Genomic DNA, 18,609 nt, shown 5'->3' on the forward strand with positions numbered 1-18,609 from the left:
GGGGGTGAGCCTTTGAGGCTCACCGACAGGTGTTACAGTTCCTGCAGGGGGAGGTGAGAAGCACCTCCACCCAGTACAGGCTTTGTTACTAGCCACAGAGTGACAAAGGCACTCTACCCATGTAGCCAGCAACATGTCTGGTGTGTGGCAGGCTGGAAAAAACTAGTCAGCCCACACTGGGAGTTGGGTATGTTTTCAGGGGGCATCTCTAAGTTGCCCTCTGGGTGTATTTCACAATAAAATGTACACTGGCATCAGTGTGCATTTATTGTGCTGAGAAGTTTGATACCAAACTTCCCAGTTTTCAGTGTAGTCATTATGGTGCTGTGGAGTTCGTTTATGACAGACTCCCAGACCATATACTCTTATGGCTACCCTGCACTTACAATGTCTAAGGTTTTGCTTAGACACTGTAGGGGCATAGTGCTCATGCACCTATGCCCTCATCTGTGGTATAGTGCACCCTGCCTTGGGGCTGTAAGGCCTGCTAGAGGGGTGACTTATCTGTGCCATAGGCAGTGTGAGGTTGGCATGGCTCCCTGAGGGGAGTGCCATGTCGACTTAGTCATTTTCTCCCCACCAGCACACACAAGCTCGCAAGCAGTGTGTCTGTGCTGAGTGAGGGGTCCCCAGGGTGGCATAAGACATGCTGCAGCCTTTAGAGACCTTCCCTGGCATCAGGGCCCTTGGTACCAGGGGTACCAGTTACAAGGCACTTACCTGGATGCCAGGGTGTGCCAATTGTGGAGACAAAGGTACAGTTTTAGGGAAAGAAAACTGGTGCTGGGGCCTGGTTAGCAGGCCTCAGCACGCTTTCAAATCATAACTTGGCATCAGCAAAGGCAAAACGTCAGGGGGTAACCATGCCAAGGAGGCATTTCCTTACAAATGTGATTTGATATTAGGAAAGGACGCCCTGAACTCACCCCTCCTTAATACGGATTCAGTATGCATTCGCAATTCCAAAATGCGATTCGGTAAAATGTTAATGAATCACAAACTGGAATTCATACATACCAAAATGCATTTTACCTGTCACAAACGGTCCAATTCTGGGAATCCGACCATTTTCCACCAGTAAAATGCATGATACATATGGCCCTTAGTATCTGCAAGGATTTTTCATTGTCAGCCAAAGACAGCTGAAGATGGTGTAGAAGTAAGAGGTATGTGGAACACATCATCTCCATCTTTGCCCTTGCACCCAAGTGGTGCAATACTGCCATTGTACAGCGCACCTTATTAACTTCTTTCCTTATGCATTTTATCTAGCGTGTCAAAATTGGAGGGAGCAGGCAAGGAGCTACATTTTTGCTTTCAATAGCCAAATGATTTAGAAATTTGGGTGAAAACTACCAGCAGTGGGGGCAGGCACCAGAGAGCCGGCAAGCCAGATGTGCATACATCTGTGACGCTCTGGCAGTCTGGGGGCACTATCCCCCATCCTCCTGCCTCATCAGTTATTTAAACCTATTTTTGACTCGCTGAAGGCAGAAAATCACCTAATATGCAAATTTTGCACCTGTAGCGCTGTTTGCTCAGCCCCTTTTCTCAATGCGAAACCTGAAGAACCAACATCCCACTGCCTGTACTGTGAGGTTAAAATGGCAGTCACCTGAGTGCTCAGGGTTGACTGGCAGATCATCGGTGTGATCCTGTGTGGCTGGTCCTGGGGACACTACTGCCAGGCTGCACCAGAGTTCCCCCTGTCCACTTTGACAGGCCACAAGGCTAAATAATAACAGTAAGATGGAGCCACTAACAATTTCAGGCTGAAGTAGGCACTCACTAATCCTTGTAATCTCAGAAACTCTTTACAAGTGCTGGCTGTGAACATTGCCTGTGCTATTGAACTGGTGTGTGGTAGATGGAGCATTTGAAACTAGGGGGACTCCTACTGCATAGCTAACCGAGGGATCTTGCATGCATAAGACTGGACAGCGATAAAGGTGCCTGAGTCTGCTTGTGCCCTCCTGTGGTCGTATAGCGAGGTGAGGAAGGACCAAGCTGCTGATTATCCTTGTGCGATCCTCCTCAATAGACCGCTCATAGTCCCCTACACACCATAGTGTTATTCTACAGCGGCATGAAAGCTCATCATCTCGAGCAACTCATTCAATTAGGTCATAGACCCATTGTGCCCCTAAGGAAACAAGCCAGCGATCCTCTCTAGAAGACAGTGAATCCCTGTACTGGTTTGGTGCAGGCCCTTTGCACTTCAGTGAGACACAGTCATATCACAACCTGCCTTGTATTGGGATGGTGGCACTGGAAGACAACTCAGCTCAGCTGGGTGTGTGCTACATATAGGAAAACGTGGTGGACTACTCGGATTCTGGTTCAACCAAATGCTAAATCCTCACAAACAACATGAGCAAATCAGAAGGCCCTCAGGCCAAACTATAAGTTGACTCCCATCGTACAATACGAGGGCCTAAAAATGGACCTGAGCAGACAACCAATGGGAACTCTATTTTGTCATGATTCTCCTTTCCCTTAGCGCCTCTGTCGGATGTAGGTGGAGTACGGCTTCAGGTCTTGTACGTCTTGGTCTGGCCAAGATAAGGACGACCCCTTCCAATAGCCACGGTGCTGCTGGCAAGATGAGCTCCAATAAATCAGAAAAGGCACAGTAAAACTCAGGACTCCAAGAACTGGAACAACAGGAAGCTGCAGGGAAAACCATGCTGAAAGCAATCTACAATAGGGACAGATAGGAGCAAGAATCACCAAACCAGAGCATTGAAACGCAAAGAAGAAGGAAACTCAAGCTCCTCATATATACCAGTAAAACAGGAAGTGAACAAACAGGAAAAGGAAAAACGCTATATTAAGTTCGGAAAGTATCATATCAAAACATCATATCAAAACAGGTACGTTTTATAAATGCATCGCTGGAATCACCTGTGACGCAAAGACAGAACACACTGGGACTGCAACAAGATCCGTGGCCTGATCCTTGGCCGTCCAACCCCGCTGCCGCGCAAGCGTTGAACACTGCGGGCGAACAAACATCCTGTGGCAAGCCTGACACGCCGAAAAGCAGACTGTAGGCCCCCTATGGGACGACAATGGGGCGCCATAGGTGGATTACCGACCCGTGGCGTAACAGTAGGTCCCCCCCCCGCAGCCCTGGGCTAAGCAGGAAAAAGCTGAAAATATTTTTGAACAAGAAGGGAAGCATGAACAGAAGAAGCATCTTCCCAAGAACAGTCACAAAGTGGGTAACCCTTCCAATGTATCAGAAATTGAAGACAGTTCTGAAAAGACCATTAATCACATATCTCCTGTACCTCTTACTCAGGCTCATTATCCACCAACAGCGAAAGGGGACACGCATGGTGTCAATGAAAAGGATCAGAACCCCATAGTTTCAGTTGTGAAACATGAAAATACTGGGTGTATACTCCATTTCCGAGGCAACTGCAGATGGAAGGTCACTGAATTCACCATATGTACAATCTTAAAAGGACCATAATATCGAGGTTTAAATTTGTTTGTGGACAAGTGAAAATTTAGATGAAAGCAAGACCGTATCCTGAACCTGATACAAGGGAGAAAGACGTTGGCCTACATCAGTAGCTTTCTTCATTAGTTGTTTTGCAGCCAGCAAATTGGGACGAATCTTTTTTCAGACACAACAAAGACACCAGGAAAAAGAGGTTACACTTGGACAGAGGAAGACTCAATATTTACTGTAGGAAAGGCCCTGGGATGATATCCATCCGTACAAAAAAAAGGAGTTGCCTTCAATGCAGTATGCACCATATCGTTGTATGAAAACTCTGCCAAAGATAGATATTGGGACCAGTAACTTTGATTTGCATTACAAAAACAATGGAGATACTGCTCGAGTCCCTGATTTAAACGTTCTGTCTGTCCGTTCAATTGAGTATGGAACCCAGAGGATAAGGCCGCCTCAATGTGCAATAATTTACAAAATTGTTTCCAAAAACGTGAAACATACTGAGGGCCTCAGTCTGAAATAATGACTTGAGGGAGACTGTGAAGAAGAAACATCTCCTGTAAAAAGATGTGGCTCAACTCCTGAGCAGTAGGTAATGTCTTAATGTTTTAAAATGAGCCATCTTTGAAAAAGAATCTACAGTAACCATGATCATGGTATTCCCTACAGACGATGGTAGAGAAATCATAGCCAGTTAGATACTTAGTTGGCCTACAACTGCACTACAGTGAGGCCACTACTGCCCCACCAATTTTTTAGATGTCTTGTGTAATGATGAGACCCTACTGCTGACAGCTGGACACCACTGTTGTCACAAGGATGACCCCTGCTGTCTACCTGGTCTGCCTCTACAAGTTAGCCCTTAGTAAGATTGTTGAAATTGAATTCATATTACTTACTGAACAGTTCTTTCCATATAAGCTGAGTATGTTTTATTATTCTCTAGTTTTCATTTGGCTAGTGTGTCCTAGTGATGATCCACCAATGTTCAGCCATGATTGGTTTGAAGTTTGTAGCCTTAAGATTGCTTGCTTGGTAGGGGAATACATTCCTAATGGGATTGGGCCAACAGTGTGAGGGGGGAATGTTTGTGGTTACATGCTGCGCTGAACATCATATGACGATACAGTGGAAGTGTTGCTCTCTTGCATCCACCATCTATCCAACTAACCTGTACCCCCTCAGATCCCCCAAGCCACCTTAGCACACATACCATGACTAGTACACACAGTAGACCTTCTCACACATCATATAAATGCAACGCACAGAATACTCGGGCCTCTGAAGCCCACACAAATGCAGGCATATTTTATCCTACCTTAAGCAACATGGCATTCACATAGTCCTGTTACAAGAAACCCACCTATTTGAATCCAAAGGTATGATCTTTGCAGCTTGCTGGGCCTCTCATAATCAGTTCTCTACCTACTCCTCCTCTGCAAGAGTTACAGTCATGCTCATCCATACGGGAGTACCATACATTCTACACAGATGGTTGAGTGATACACAAGGCCGTACTTGATCATGTGGGGCAAATTAAACTCTCATGCTGTCTCAATAGTGAACTGCTAGGGCCCTAATACAGAACATCCTAGTTTCTTTGATTGTCTCGGGAGCTAAGTTGCAGATAAAGGGCCGGTTATAATACTATGGAGAGGGGTTGATTTTTACGTAACCTTAAGTGCAACACTTGATTGCTCTACTACCCCTTCCACCTACCATAGCATCACGGGTCGCCATTTTGGGGACATCATGGAGGAACATAATTTGATTAATGCCTGGAGAGCTATCCACCCTTTAAAAAAAAGAAGGCTCATTTTATTCAGGGGTCCATAATAGCTTGTCGCAGCTGGATGATTCGCTGGTCTCCACGGAAATGAGACCTTGGATACAGGAGGTTTCTCACCTTGCGCGTACATACTTAGATCACTCCCGGTCGTGCTTGTGCTATCCGTTCGAAAAAGTGAAAGAGACAACAACTCAAAGCACAACTACAACATGCAGATACTCCACAGGTGGTTGTGCAACTTAAGACACTACTAACTCAGTTTGAGGAGATAGATGAGAGAGAAAGACTAGAGGCAAATATGTAAGAGCTCAGACATATGGGAAGGGCGAACGCCTGGGGCATACCTTTTTCACCATGATCCAGAAACCACCTTCTGCTAATGATGTGTTGGAGGTTCAAGGTGGTAAAGGACAACTGCATAGAAACACCCCAGATATTCTTTGCATCTTCTACTTATTCTACAGGTCTCTCTATAACACTCGGAGGTCAAATCGAATTGATGCAGACTCCTATCTGGAGTATGTAGCTTTGGGGTGGCTGAGCGATGCCCAAATAAGCTTTCTAGCCCAAGATATCAGAGGTGATGAGCTCAGGGAAGCAATTATGCAGTTGCAGGCTGGAAAAATCCCCAGGACCAGATGGCCTGCCGGCGGATTGTTATAAGACTTAGGCAGACCTTTTAGTGCCCGTGCTAGGCTCCGTCTTTCAGAATGTGAAGGAGGAAGTCCAGCTCCCCCCCATGCGGGAGGCTATGATCATTGCCCTGCTTCAACGAGGTACACCTCCTGACTGCTGCAAGTCCTTTAGACCGTAATCTCTAATTAATTGTGATGTAAACATTTTAGCAAAAGTCTCTTCCAATAGGTAAGACTCCTTGTGACATTGTTTGTTCACCCTGACAAATCGGCTTCATCCTGGGCTGTTCCACATCTCATAACCTACGGATATTATTTGTAGTACTGCAAGACATAGGCCCAGACCTGGCTGCAGTGGTGGTCTTTTTGGATGCCACCAAAGCCTTTGACTCAATTGAATGGTATCTTTTTAATGACAGTATTATGTAGAATGTGGCTTCCTAATTCCTTTTTGGCATGGGTGGCTCTCTTATATTCACAATAGATAGCCAGAGACAAGATCAATGGAGCAATTTCTTCTCCTGTCACTTATCACCAGAGGCACGCTGCAGGGCTGTCCACTGTCACCATTATTTTTTGCCCTGGCACTAGAGTCACTAGCTGCAAAGTTGAGGCAGTGCCACTGTGACTATGCACTTCACTACCCATCCAGGCATCTCTTGATTTCTCCACATGCAGATGACATGACCCTTTTTCTGTGTGAGCCACACATTAGTCTGAATGATCACCTCTGGAAATGTATCCACTTTGGTAGTTTATCAGGGTTACTGCTGGGAATAATCACAAATATTCCCACTCATACCCGCCACCAAGCCATTTGTCCCGGACTTCCCACTTCAATGGTGTCAGTCTTAACTTAAATATCTGGGGATCGTATTCTCGAGAGACAGAGGAAGTAATCAGAGGCAATTATGGCATGGCGTTGTGTGCCCTTACTGATCAAATCACTTGCTGGATTTCTCTCCCTTGTCTTTGGCTGGCTGAATTGCACTAATGAAAATAGTGATATTGCCTATGTTTTTATACCTATTCCATACCCCTACCACTGGTGCGAGTCATCTTCCAAGGACTCAAAACTCAGGTGATGCGATTGAAATGGGCAGAAAAACAACCCCGATTACAATGAGACACTCTCACATTGCCATTCTCTCATGGAGGGTTTGAAGCACCAGGCATAGAGCTATGCTATTTGTGTGCGCAGGCTCATTACGAAATCCATTGGTTCAAGCCCACCTCGTTCCTCCCACATTTTGGCGGTGGAACAGGGATATAGGTCCCCTATCCCTCTTTCTTCTTTTCTGGGATCATCTTCCACTACATCTACATTGGACGAATCCACGGTACCATGTACCCCAAAAGCCTGGTGATGCCTGACCCGAAAGCTGAGAGCTTATATTCTCTCCGCTTATACCACTTCCCTGCCACCCACTATTACCAGTCACACAATGCCTGCAGACAACTGCTTCGGAAACACAGCTGTAAGTGGTGGGGGGATTTTATATAATTAGGGCACCTTTATCTCCGGTGCTGACTTTTTTGGAGCCCAACTGCCGTCCCCATTAGATATTTTTCTGTTCATTAGTCTAAGCTGCAATGTTAAAGCGGACCCTTTTGATTTTCCTAATGAGCCTCCCACATTCTATACTCTCCATAGTTTGTTAAGGGCACATACCCCACGGCATTTGGTCTCTTTCTTATATCGTACTGCACAAGCTGAAATGGCCTGCATTTGGGGATTTGCACGCATACAATGGGAAGTAGATATTAGAGGTGCCCTTAAGGATGACCAATGGAAATACTGCTGCGTGCAAACCGAGTGGATTGCCCCTAGCAGTCGGCTCTCTATATTCATTTTAAGTTCCTTCACAGAATTTACTACACCACCTCTAGACTTTATGGGTATGATCTCCACCCAGATGTCAAATGTGCCAGATGCAGAGTGACTGGGGCAGATTTTCTCCATCTTGCATGGGTATGTGGGCCAACACAGGCATACCGGGAGAGGTTTTCATCACAGCACTTAGGGCAGTTATAGAACAGACATTGACTCCTACCCCACTATTTGCCCCCCTGGGACATGCTGGGGAAATTGACGCTTCTCCAGAAAATATGTGGCTCTAGCTCTGCTATTATAAAAGCACAGGTTAGCCTGTCGAAGGGGACGTGGGTGAGTACAGAAATTCAAGGACTGACTCTATGATCTTATACTGTATACTGCAATGAACACTTATCCTAGTATGCTGAACTGTTGCCTCCCTGGTCCAGACCAAGTGACATTTGGCCTCCTCTACGTAACTATCTGCTATTGCCGGATCTGACACAAGACGCTGAGGTGGACACAGCAGATTGAGACCCACATGTATACCCTGAAAAGGCTGTAACTTTGCCTCCCCTAGTGGCTACTAGTCACCTAACTAGGTTGAATAGACTCCAAAATTGAATGAATTACATTGACGCTATATGATGTTCCCAAATTGTACTGTATAATGCAATATCAAAGAGCTTGCTGTCCCTAGGATGATGCGATTTGTGGAGGGTTTTTCTCTCTTCCTGCAATGTGGTGTTATGATTACGCTATGCTTGTAATGAACTTGCAGCACAAAAAATGTTGTGTTTTATACTTAACTGGTAGTGTTGATTAATTAAAATCAATAAAGAAATTAGAAAAAGAAATACCAGCACTGGGTGAATTGTGCCTGAGCAAATTGATAATATAGCTCTAGATTTGGAGTTGCTAATTCCCCCTGATGGCACAGTAGTGTGAGCACTTCTAACTTCAACTTGGGCTGTTTACCTTTCCATGCTAGTCTAAATTAGCTAAGATCTCATAGTTTTAAAGAATTGGTGTGTGAGGGTGAGATGTATGTTGGTAAAAGTGTACATGAATTCCTGGCAGAATTGTAATTTTCGTTATCACAATTATACCTGCTAGAGAAAGTGTAAGAGTGATCTATCTTCCTATTTGATCTTCAAGGTTATCTATTGCTACCCCATGATTCTCTTTGATGACCAGCTCCGGGTTCCTATTTATCCAAATCCCCAGATATTTAACCAAATTCTCACACCGCTCTAGCAGGAACTCGACTGGGTAGGGGAACTGAAAAATTTGGGAGTTTCACCAACTGAATCAAAAACCAGAGTATCTTCCAAATCGTAATCATTCCCTGATTATGGGTGCTAGATTAACCTCGAGGTGGTGCACATAAACCGTTATTTCATTGACACACATGGAGACAATTAACTTATGAGTGGTATAGTTTAGAGAGGAGGCTCATAAGGACTGTTTAGGTCTTTTTGCACACAGGTCTCTAACTTTTTCTGTAATAAGAGTTACTTATGGTCAGTGAAAATCATCCTGAGCTACTAATATTATTAGTGTAGTAATAGTTATTGTATCAGACAAAATTACATTAGCAGCCATCCAATGCAAGGTTGTCAGTAGTGATCACCTCACTACATCAGGCAGGGTTGCTAGCAGTCATATAAGCAAGTGTTTGCAATGCAATAGGTCTTGCATATTTCTAACAAGTTAATTTTCATCTTTTAAAAACAGTGCCCAGGAGCAAAATCAAACAAAAACATGAGTGGAAACTTTGAAAAGACAACTTAAAAAATAAAATAAAGTTAGCTTTAAAAAATAAAACTTTGCAGTTTTGTTTGTTCTGCTGGGCATGTTTTTGCCAGTCACAAGCCTTCTGTTTTCTCGGCACTGGAAGTTAAAACGGGCACTAATTAAGTTGCAATCAATGAGTGCTTGACTCCTGCTCCACACAGAGAAATAGAAATGATGCCAGACATGCTCTGACGAATTATGAGGTTGTAAAGAAGAGTGCGACGCAAACCAACAAATGGTGAGCGACTCGCGGGCTTCAAACCCTTTACTGAACACAACCAAAAGTAACACACGGAACATATCATGTTCTAGAGACCACAAGCTAAGAGGGGTAATATTCATAGGAGGCTTCCAAGAGCATCGAAGAATTCCCCATTCAAAGGCAGGGATGGTCAGGAGATAGAGATTTTATGCAGTACATGAACAACCTACCACCAATTAGTTATATTACCAGCAGAGGTTCTAACTCTATGTGAGTTAATCACGCTGTGTACAACCAATGAAGACACATAGATCCATTCATCCCCTTACAAAGATGGTCTATTTATTACCTGTTATAGGGAATATATTAATTTTGTGACAGGAAGAAGTGCATGCGGAGCGTTAATAGTTAGTATGAATCACTGAGCCAAGTGGAGTTGTATGCAGCAGGAGAAATATGCAGAGTCCAGGGGGCCCTCTTTCTTCAGAAATGCAGCAGATTCTTGAAGGTTGTTGGAAACAATGTCCACTGCAAGGAGAGTTTAAGTCTTGCAGGATATAACATGGCATATTCAATACCCTTCTGTTGCAACTTTTGCTTGAGTGGCATGTATTCCCTCCTCGCCTTCTGTACAGGGATAGTGAAGTGGGAGAAGAATTTAGGAGGTACAGCATTGTAGTTCATATGTTTCACATGTTTCTGGTCTTTGCATTCCTGAAGTTAAGGAGATGGGTTAGAATCAGTTGTTCAGGAGCCCTCATTAGGGGTTGTGATGAAAGGGTGCAACATGCCCACTCCACTCTGAACAGCCAGGAAAAGCTTTCTGTCCCAAACAGTTACCAGCATAGATTTGCATTAGTCTTCAGGTTTACCCACATTTGTTGACTCTGGTACACCAAGAATACACAAGTTTTCACGCCGGGCCATTGCCTCTAAATCTTCTTACTTAGCCTTAATGACAGGCAGAAATTTTTCCATAGGTAGTATTTTCCTGACTTTTCTTGCAAGCCAACCTTAACACTGGATGTACATTGTTCTGCTGTTGTCAGACTTTGGTCTTGCTTGTCCAGTTTTACAGGGAAAAGTTCCTTCCAGTTGGTGAAGGTGTCAATTTTAATATCAATAGAGGACAGACTTTGTTGCGTCATGTGCAGCAGTGCTTTGACATCAGGTGTTTCTTCTGCCACTTGAGAGCTCTGTACTCCCAGAATTTTTGTTTGCTGCACAGCGTCGGTCATGTTAGCTGTGGTCTTTGATTCAAATGTCAAGCGCAACTGTTATTTCCCATTTTGACTCAGTCCACCAAGGGGGCATATAAAATAACCCGCACACTTGTCAGCCATGGCAATACCCAGAGTGCTTCTAGTGCATTTCAGACTGAAGGTTGTCTACCAAGACAGGGGGAGCAAGTCAGTATTGTCAGCAGTGAGGGGATGCCCAATTTTACAGGTACTCATATGTGCCTATGACACTTACTGAATGACTTTGTCATAGAGAACACTGCTATAGCAGGTAAATTGGTGGGCGTAGAGTTAACCATCATAGTATTTTCAGGATTCCCTCAACTTTCAGGCGATGTAGTTCCCGCCTCCCCTCCCACTCCGAGGTGAGAAGGCTGTTTGAGCTTCAGGATTTGCTTATTCCCTTGTTGCAGCAATGAAATCGGGCCTGTGGTGTCAGTTATAACAGATAAAGTCATTCTTGTGGTCTTTAGGGAATGATATCACCTTTTCAGCTCCAGTCTCAGCCTTCAGTTGCTGAAAGGTACAGTCAAATACAGCCACATAATACATTTTGATTTTCAAAAGCCATGTACGAATGGAGAATTCCAGTTTTACGTAATCTCCTTAGGTCTGGGCCAGTTTAGCGTCACTGGGTGCAGCTTCTTAATAGCCTCGCGTACCGTGCTGCTGAGAGCTAACCTGCATCTGTGCAACTGACCTTCCCTGGCTCTTGGCCTCCCCATTCACTATCATGATCTCCACAGTGGTCTACTTCCGGATGCACTCACAGAGTGCACGGATCTACGACAGGGCTCCCCTCACGCTGCTGGCTGACGTGCACCTCCCTGCAGTGGAGGGATCTGCACAACAGACACACGGACACCTTTGGTGCTATATAACGATTCTCTTGATTAGTCACCTTTGGACCGTAACTAACTTCCCGCTAGTTTGGTTCGCTTTTATGGATGCCCCATCGTCACCATGGACGCGCTCAGTAGGGCGTGGTGCGACAGGGGGTAATGTTGGTAAACCCCCGGCTTAATGTATTGCAGGATCCTCTCGGCAGTCATCAAAGAGGGAGGAGCAGCAAGGTCTAAATCCAGGTGGAGGAGGGCTGACCATGTTTAGCACCAGGCCTCAGAATGCTGCAGCAGGTTTCCCATGGTGTGTGCTTGAAATCCGTCCCCAGAAACTGTCTGTGGTGTTTCTGGGTGCGTAGTCATCTGTCGAAGCCATTGGGATTATGCTGGGTGGTTGGTTTACATGCTGGATTTGACTCCCGACTTCCGAAACCCCTTCAACACGCGGTTGTGTAGATATACGTCTTTCTGGTGCCCCCTTCTAAGATATATTTAATTAAAAGATTTTGTAACTACTTATTCTGTGCTGGCTGCAGAAATTATTCTGCATTGTTTTTTTTAACCATTTTTTCAATACTAATTAAGTGGTAAAAAAACAGAACTTTACCTGGAAGGACTGTCCAGGCACACTTTCTGCATACTACAAGATTGAATGGCTTCTAATGTAAGTTTTAGGTTGACCTTCTTTTTTTTGGAAAATGCTCAGATGTGGTTTGTGGGGAGGAAATCAACCCACATTACATTAGTTACAATTTGGCAGTTTCTTATTGTCTTTTTTGTTGTACTGCCAGATTTCAGTTCAGACCACTTGTGCCTTGAGACTATCACAACATTGTTCAGAATCAAAATTAAATATGCTATAAATAGGCACAAATATTTATTTGTATACTAGAAAAATACATATTAAAAAAAATAACTCTCGTGAAAACGTAACCCTTTAAGTCGCTTTCTAAGACGTGTTATTGAATTCCTGAAGATAGCTCAAGCACCACTTGCTGTGTCAGTTACAGTTTTCATTTGTTTAAAGACTGTCAGATTAATCAAATAACAAACTGTTAGCTGGATAAATCTGTTTACTGTCTTAAATGTTATGTTAGTATGTTCATCTTTTCACCGATTCAGTGTTCAAACCGATATTCTACTGAATGCATGGCATTACAACGAAAAATAAATATTGTTGTAGATGAATACGGTTACATGTGTTATTGTTTTTACATTTACTATTTATATAGTTAGGGCTAAGAAAGGGACAGTTTTAGGACTAAGAACACGAAATGTACAAGCACAAAACTGTTAAAATGTTTGTTATAACAACTCAAATATGCTTTCTAAAAGGGTAAGTCGTACTGTAGGTTTTAAAATTCATGGGTGCTAGCTCAGGAAGACAGGATGTCCCTCAAATGTTCCTGATAACCACTGGTCTTGTAAATTATTCCCATTTTGATTTATTGTATTTAATGTTATTCCACGTGAATTCCTTTAAAAGCCACCAGGGACCTGGAGCTGCCTACGTTGGACTCTCGTTATTTATACAACTTGCTGCGAGTCCACTACTGGCCACATTTAGTTGTAGTTTCCTAACAACACACATTATTGCCCGATGGAGAGAGAGGGATTAGAGTTGTTTTTGTAGAGTATGTTTGCATGCATAAAGTGTCATATACTTTTTATTCATGGATATGTTGCCTTTGACAGAAAGGGGAGCTACCTGGGGAAGAATGAGCATGGTTGATATATTACGTGCCTTTGCTTTCCAGGCATTCCGATAGAGATCCCTGATAGCACTGCAGCAGACTACGTCTGTGCACTACCTACCTTATGATACACCTGTTTTTCCTTTAAAACATAAGTGTAATTTCAACCCTAGAAAGAGCAAGACAGCAGCATTTCTGTTCTCTGCTTGCATTGGTGCACTTTGTGCTGCAGGATTGTTTTTGTGCAGGAAGTGGTCCCTTCCTGCACAAAAACAGTCCTAAGAGGCATATTCCTCTTTCTGTGGGTGCAGCAGAATGCAGCACACTTGGAAAAGCAAAGTACCCAGGCAACATTTTTCCTTGTTAGGACTCTGTCAGGTAGGTGTACCATTTTGGCACAAACCCAGGCTTACAAGTCGTTCATCAAAATACAAGGTAATACCCATGCTCCGACCATGTAACACCTACCTGATGCAAAGTAATACAAGACTGCTCTATGACCTGCACTGCATTACTTAGTGGCATAGCAAAACTTGAGGGCCACCCTCCAAAGTACATGGAGGGGCCCTCCTCCGGATGCAGTTAGGAGCTCTTAGGCCAGGGTACTGTGCTGAGGGCCCCCTGGAGCTCAGGCCTCCCAACACTGCGGGAGCTATGGGGGCCTTTGTTACGCCACTGGCATTACTTTGTATTTCCTAAACCTCACAGCCAAGCAAAGTGGCTTTTCATGGCTTAGAAAATGCTAAAAAGGAATTTGGGTTAGGGTTTCAACCAAAAGTAACGCAACCCCGGCACAAAATCATAGTTAATCGGGGCTCTAATCTATACCTTATATCAGTTTTAATTCTGTTTAGGAGGTAATGTTTACATGGTAATCGACTATGAACAGCAAAGGGCTAGAGAGGTAGACAGGAAATTAAAAAGGTTTATAAGGCGCATTGAATGCTCCGAATTAACCTGAAAAAGTAACGTTCAAGAGTAATTCCCAACATACCATTCTGCCAGTGCTAATTTGTAAAAGAATGAGTGCCTATGCTCAGAGCTCTGCTCAGAAGCCTACGGCCGGTGTAATTAAACGTTGGTGCGCCCAATAGGAAGGCTGCGTAGTCTTTATTCCACCTTGTGCTCCCTTTATCTCACTCTTGCAGGTGCCTTAAAATACATAGAAAAATTTGAGTCCTTATTTGTTTCTATACGTTTCCTCTTACCTTCATCATGGTATTATAATCACAGAAAATACTGTGTGTCCTGAACCCATCCCTCAAGAAATGGTTTTATGGTACATTTACAAACAATTAATTATTTGTTCTGAATTTCAACACAGGAATTCTCAACCATTGCAGTGTCCAAAATATGTATAAAATTCTCCGAAGCCAACCCAAGCACTCCCCAGTTTCCTTTTCCAATTTAAAATATCGTTACTAGTGACCATGTATGTAGATGATGATTTATCTATTTAGGCTTTTATTGTATTGTTGGGCCTAGGGAACCTCCGGTGACATCATGACTACATCAAGATATAAGGAGGGAAGGATTGTCTATGTAAATGCAAATAAACTATAACATGTATTGGGTGTCTACCAATATCATAAGGAAGTCATGTCTTGGCATCTGGTTGCCAATCTTGATATCTGACCAGTAATCCGGGAGTATGGTGACATGTATAGAACGTCATACTAAATAAAGTATGGGCCCTCTGAGGCAGTGTCTGTTTAGGTCATAGGAATAAATATAAGTACTTCATAAACTGATAATGTGACAATTAACGAACAATCTAGTATATTTACTGAAATAGAAACTCTGGTATTTGGGTTTCAAAATGATATAGTATAGGTGAGTTCTCAAGTTAACATTTCAGAGTAACAGAATGTATTCTTTTGTTTATATGTATTGTTTCCAGGGATCAGCAGTGTGGCCAGACTCGGTCTGCATTGTGAAAAGGCATGCAACCCACGAATGGGGAACTTAGCAAATGGGCGGAGATTGTGGACGGTGTCAACGTGCGGCTACAATGCCACTGAACTGTACTGCGACAACACCGAAAACCCCGATCTGACCTGCGGGCCGCCCGTGTGCAACAAATGTAATGCGGCTCACCCGCGCCTGGCTCACCCCCCCTCGGCCATGGCAGACTCATCCTTCAGGTCACCACGAACATGGTGGCAATCTGCCAATGACGTGCACAGGGAGACCATCCGGATGGATTTGGAAACTACCTATTATTTCACTCATCTGATCATGGTGTTCAAGTCGCCAAGGCCGGCGGCCATGATTCTGGAGCGCTCACAGGATTTGGGGATCACCTGGAAACCTTTTAAGTACTTTTCCGTGAACTGTTCGGCGACCTTTGCCATGGAGGATGATGTTGCAGTGAAAGGAGCTCTTTGCACTTCTCGGTACTCCAGCGCCTTTCCGTGTAGTGGCGGCGAGGTAAGCATTGCCCTTCTCGTGATTGTTTTGTTGTGTAACTCCTGTGCCTGAACTCGATGGGCAAATGGTCAAGTCAAAGCCATGTCTGAGGAAATGCTTGCCCAGAAACAGAGAAAATGAAGAATGCAGTCCTCGCTGATGTGTTGGCTCAGCGGGCAGTGGGCATTCAGGCAGTGCACAAAACACAGGATTTCACCAGAAGTGCACCAGGAACTGGCATCACTAGGAGTGCACAGTGAACGGCTGTCACTAGAAACGCACCATAATCTGGTCATTGCTGTCCATAGCACGACGCGCTGGACATTTCTGGAATGGGAACAGTGGGGATGTGTTATAAAAATATTCATCTGAGGAGATTTGACTTGATTAAGGCGACAATATTTGAGTTTAAATTGAGGAAGCTCTGAACACCTTTCAAGCTTGCCACCAAATTCGCCACTTAAATTAACTGGTACCGGTCCTCATCTACAAAGTACAGATAATGCTTAATTTGAGGCCTTGAAATCGGGTGGGGCCCAGCACCACTTATTTTTGGGGAACACACTCATTTTCCCTCAACAAACTCTGATCGAGAGGAAGAGAGGGGGCACTCGAAAGGGGGTATGGGGTGTGGGTAAACAGATGTAAACAATAACAAAGATACTAAACAGGGACAACAAATAGCTTTCGTGAGTGATATGAGGAGGCAGACGGTGTCTGGTGGTGAATACAAGAGGTATGAGGTGGTATCAAGACTACGCAGCCTTGGTGTTAGGCCCTTCGACCTTCCAAGGCGCCAGCCGCAGGCTTCCGAGAAAAATCTCAGGCCCACACTTTCATTTTTTATTACAATTTAAGCTCAGACCATATTGTCTGGAATATTATCCGAAACTATAATCACATAGGTAAACGGATCTGCGGGTGGGATCTCTGTTAGCAATAAACACATCCATGCTTAGGTGAAATGTGTGAAACACATCGGGGGTTTAAATTATACAGGCTGTTTTATTGTCATCTGCCAGTTTCGATCTCTTCCCTTTTCCTCACTGTACATCCTGGGGTTATGCTTTTATTTAAGGAAGACTACATGGTTGTGGGTCTATCGTGAACTGTTAGAACCACAGATATTTCTTGCAACATCCTAGAAGTGCCTGCCTAAAATAATCGTTGTCCGACACAGTCTATGAGTTCACAAGAAACTCGTACACTCTAGATATATTTTATGTAGTATTAAGTGGGTCCAAGCCGTGTAGAAATGCATCAGCAGAGAAACAGGTGTATGAAACGAGGTATATTTCGCCAGGCTTTTCTGTGAAACCAGCAGAAAAATGTCTCATGGCCTGCGGATTTTTGATATTCCCCTATTAAAATTGTCACTCCCACTCTCCAAGGTTATCCACATCCAACCACAAGAGTCAGCTTTCAAAGGATTTTGCTCCTCTGAACTTTTTTTGCCAAGTGATATGAATAATTAATTTCATTTTCTTATCCAAGTTAAAAACATTGTGTCCTGATGAAAAATACATTGGAAGCGTAACTATGCACAAAAAGTTGAACATGACTGCATTATATTACATCCATCTGAAATCGCTGTACATACAATGCTAACATACATTTTTACTAGGCATTGCTGGAGATATTGTTCGGCCACAGTACTAACAAAGGGTTTGTGCAGCCTCCAAAGGAGCAATATTAGAGGCATGTGAGGGGGGGAGGAGGGAGATGTAGTTCGGACATCATTCAAGAATATTTTAACCACCAAGATGGAAACTTATTTTTGGTATTTGGCTAAATACATTATAACTATTAAAGTTTAGTTTGCCATTTGTACAAAGAGCTATAGCCTATATTTCTGTGGCCAATATGGACATGATTATTTGCTGATGGACTTAACTCTCAAAGAATAATAGCATTACAGCAATTCTACCGTGCTCTTAACTTATTGATGATTGGCTACCAGAATGTTTTTATGAGAATAATTCCTTTATCCTCAATACTTGTATGTTTGATAAACAGTATCTTTGAATAACTATTGTATTATTATACTCTTTATGATGCAAATATCTGTGTGTTTAAATATATGCTTTATATACAATGTGCTGGTGTTTGTTCACTGCGGATCTGAAATAAATCAGAATTTATTTGAGCCCATGTTGGCTCCTTTTTTTCCAGAGGAGAAAATACTAGATGTATAGGTATATATACATACCAAAGGTTAAAGGGTTAAAGTGATGTCACAGTTGGATATGTTAATAAGATCTTAGCTTCCTTTAATAAGCCTTGGAAATTCATTAAAAAATTTAAAAAACACAAAGGTGAGCTCAGTGATGTCATCACTTATGTCATTTAACGTCACACGTGATGTGAGGTTATAAGCAGTGCATGGTGGGAGCACAAGATATTGTTAGTTCAGTAAACTAAAACTGATGAATTTGAATTTCAGTGATTTTTTATTTTTAAAAGTTTGTTTTTGTGTTATTTGAACACCCAACTATGACATCAATTTAACATTTGTGTTATTCAGTGAATATATATGTGTATATATATATGTGTATATATATATATATATATATGAATATATATATATATATATATATATATATATATATATATATATATATAGGTAGATCTGCTTTTTGAAGAAAGTAAAGTAGTGTCTATGAGTGTGGCTTGAATTTGCTTTACAGGGCAAGTTTGAGAACATATACAACTATGCAT

The 18,609-nt window shown here is 43.1% G+C and overlaps 1 protein-coding gene across 1 annotated transcript in view; it reads left to right on the plus strand.

The window, feature by feature from the left end:
* NTN4 (netrin 4) overlaps positions 1 to 18,609 on the plus strand; it is a 450,303-nt gene that overhangs the window by 34,281 nt on the left and 397,413 nt on the right. Inside the window, exon 2 of the mRNA XM_069229091.1 lies at positions 15,383 to 15,912. Coding sequence (XP_069085192.1) covers positions 15,383 to 15,912 — 530 coding nt within the window. The remainder of the gene's footprint in view (positions 1 to 15,382; positions 15,913 to 18,609) is intronic.

The sequence above is a fragment of the Pleurodeles waltl genome, chromosome 4_1 (assembly GCF_031143425.1).
Source record: "Pleurodeles waltl isolate 20211129_DDA chromosome 4_1, aPleWal1.hap1.20221129, whole genome shotgun sequence".
Classification (NCBI taxonomy): domain Eukaryota; kingdom Metazoa; phylum Chordata; class Amphibia; order Caudata; family Salamandridae; genus Pleurodeles; species Pleurodeles waltl.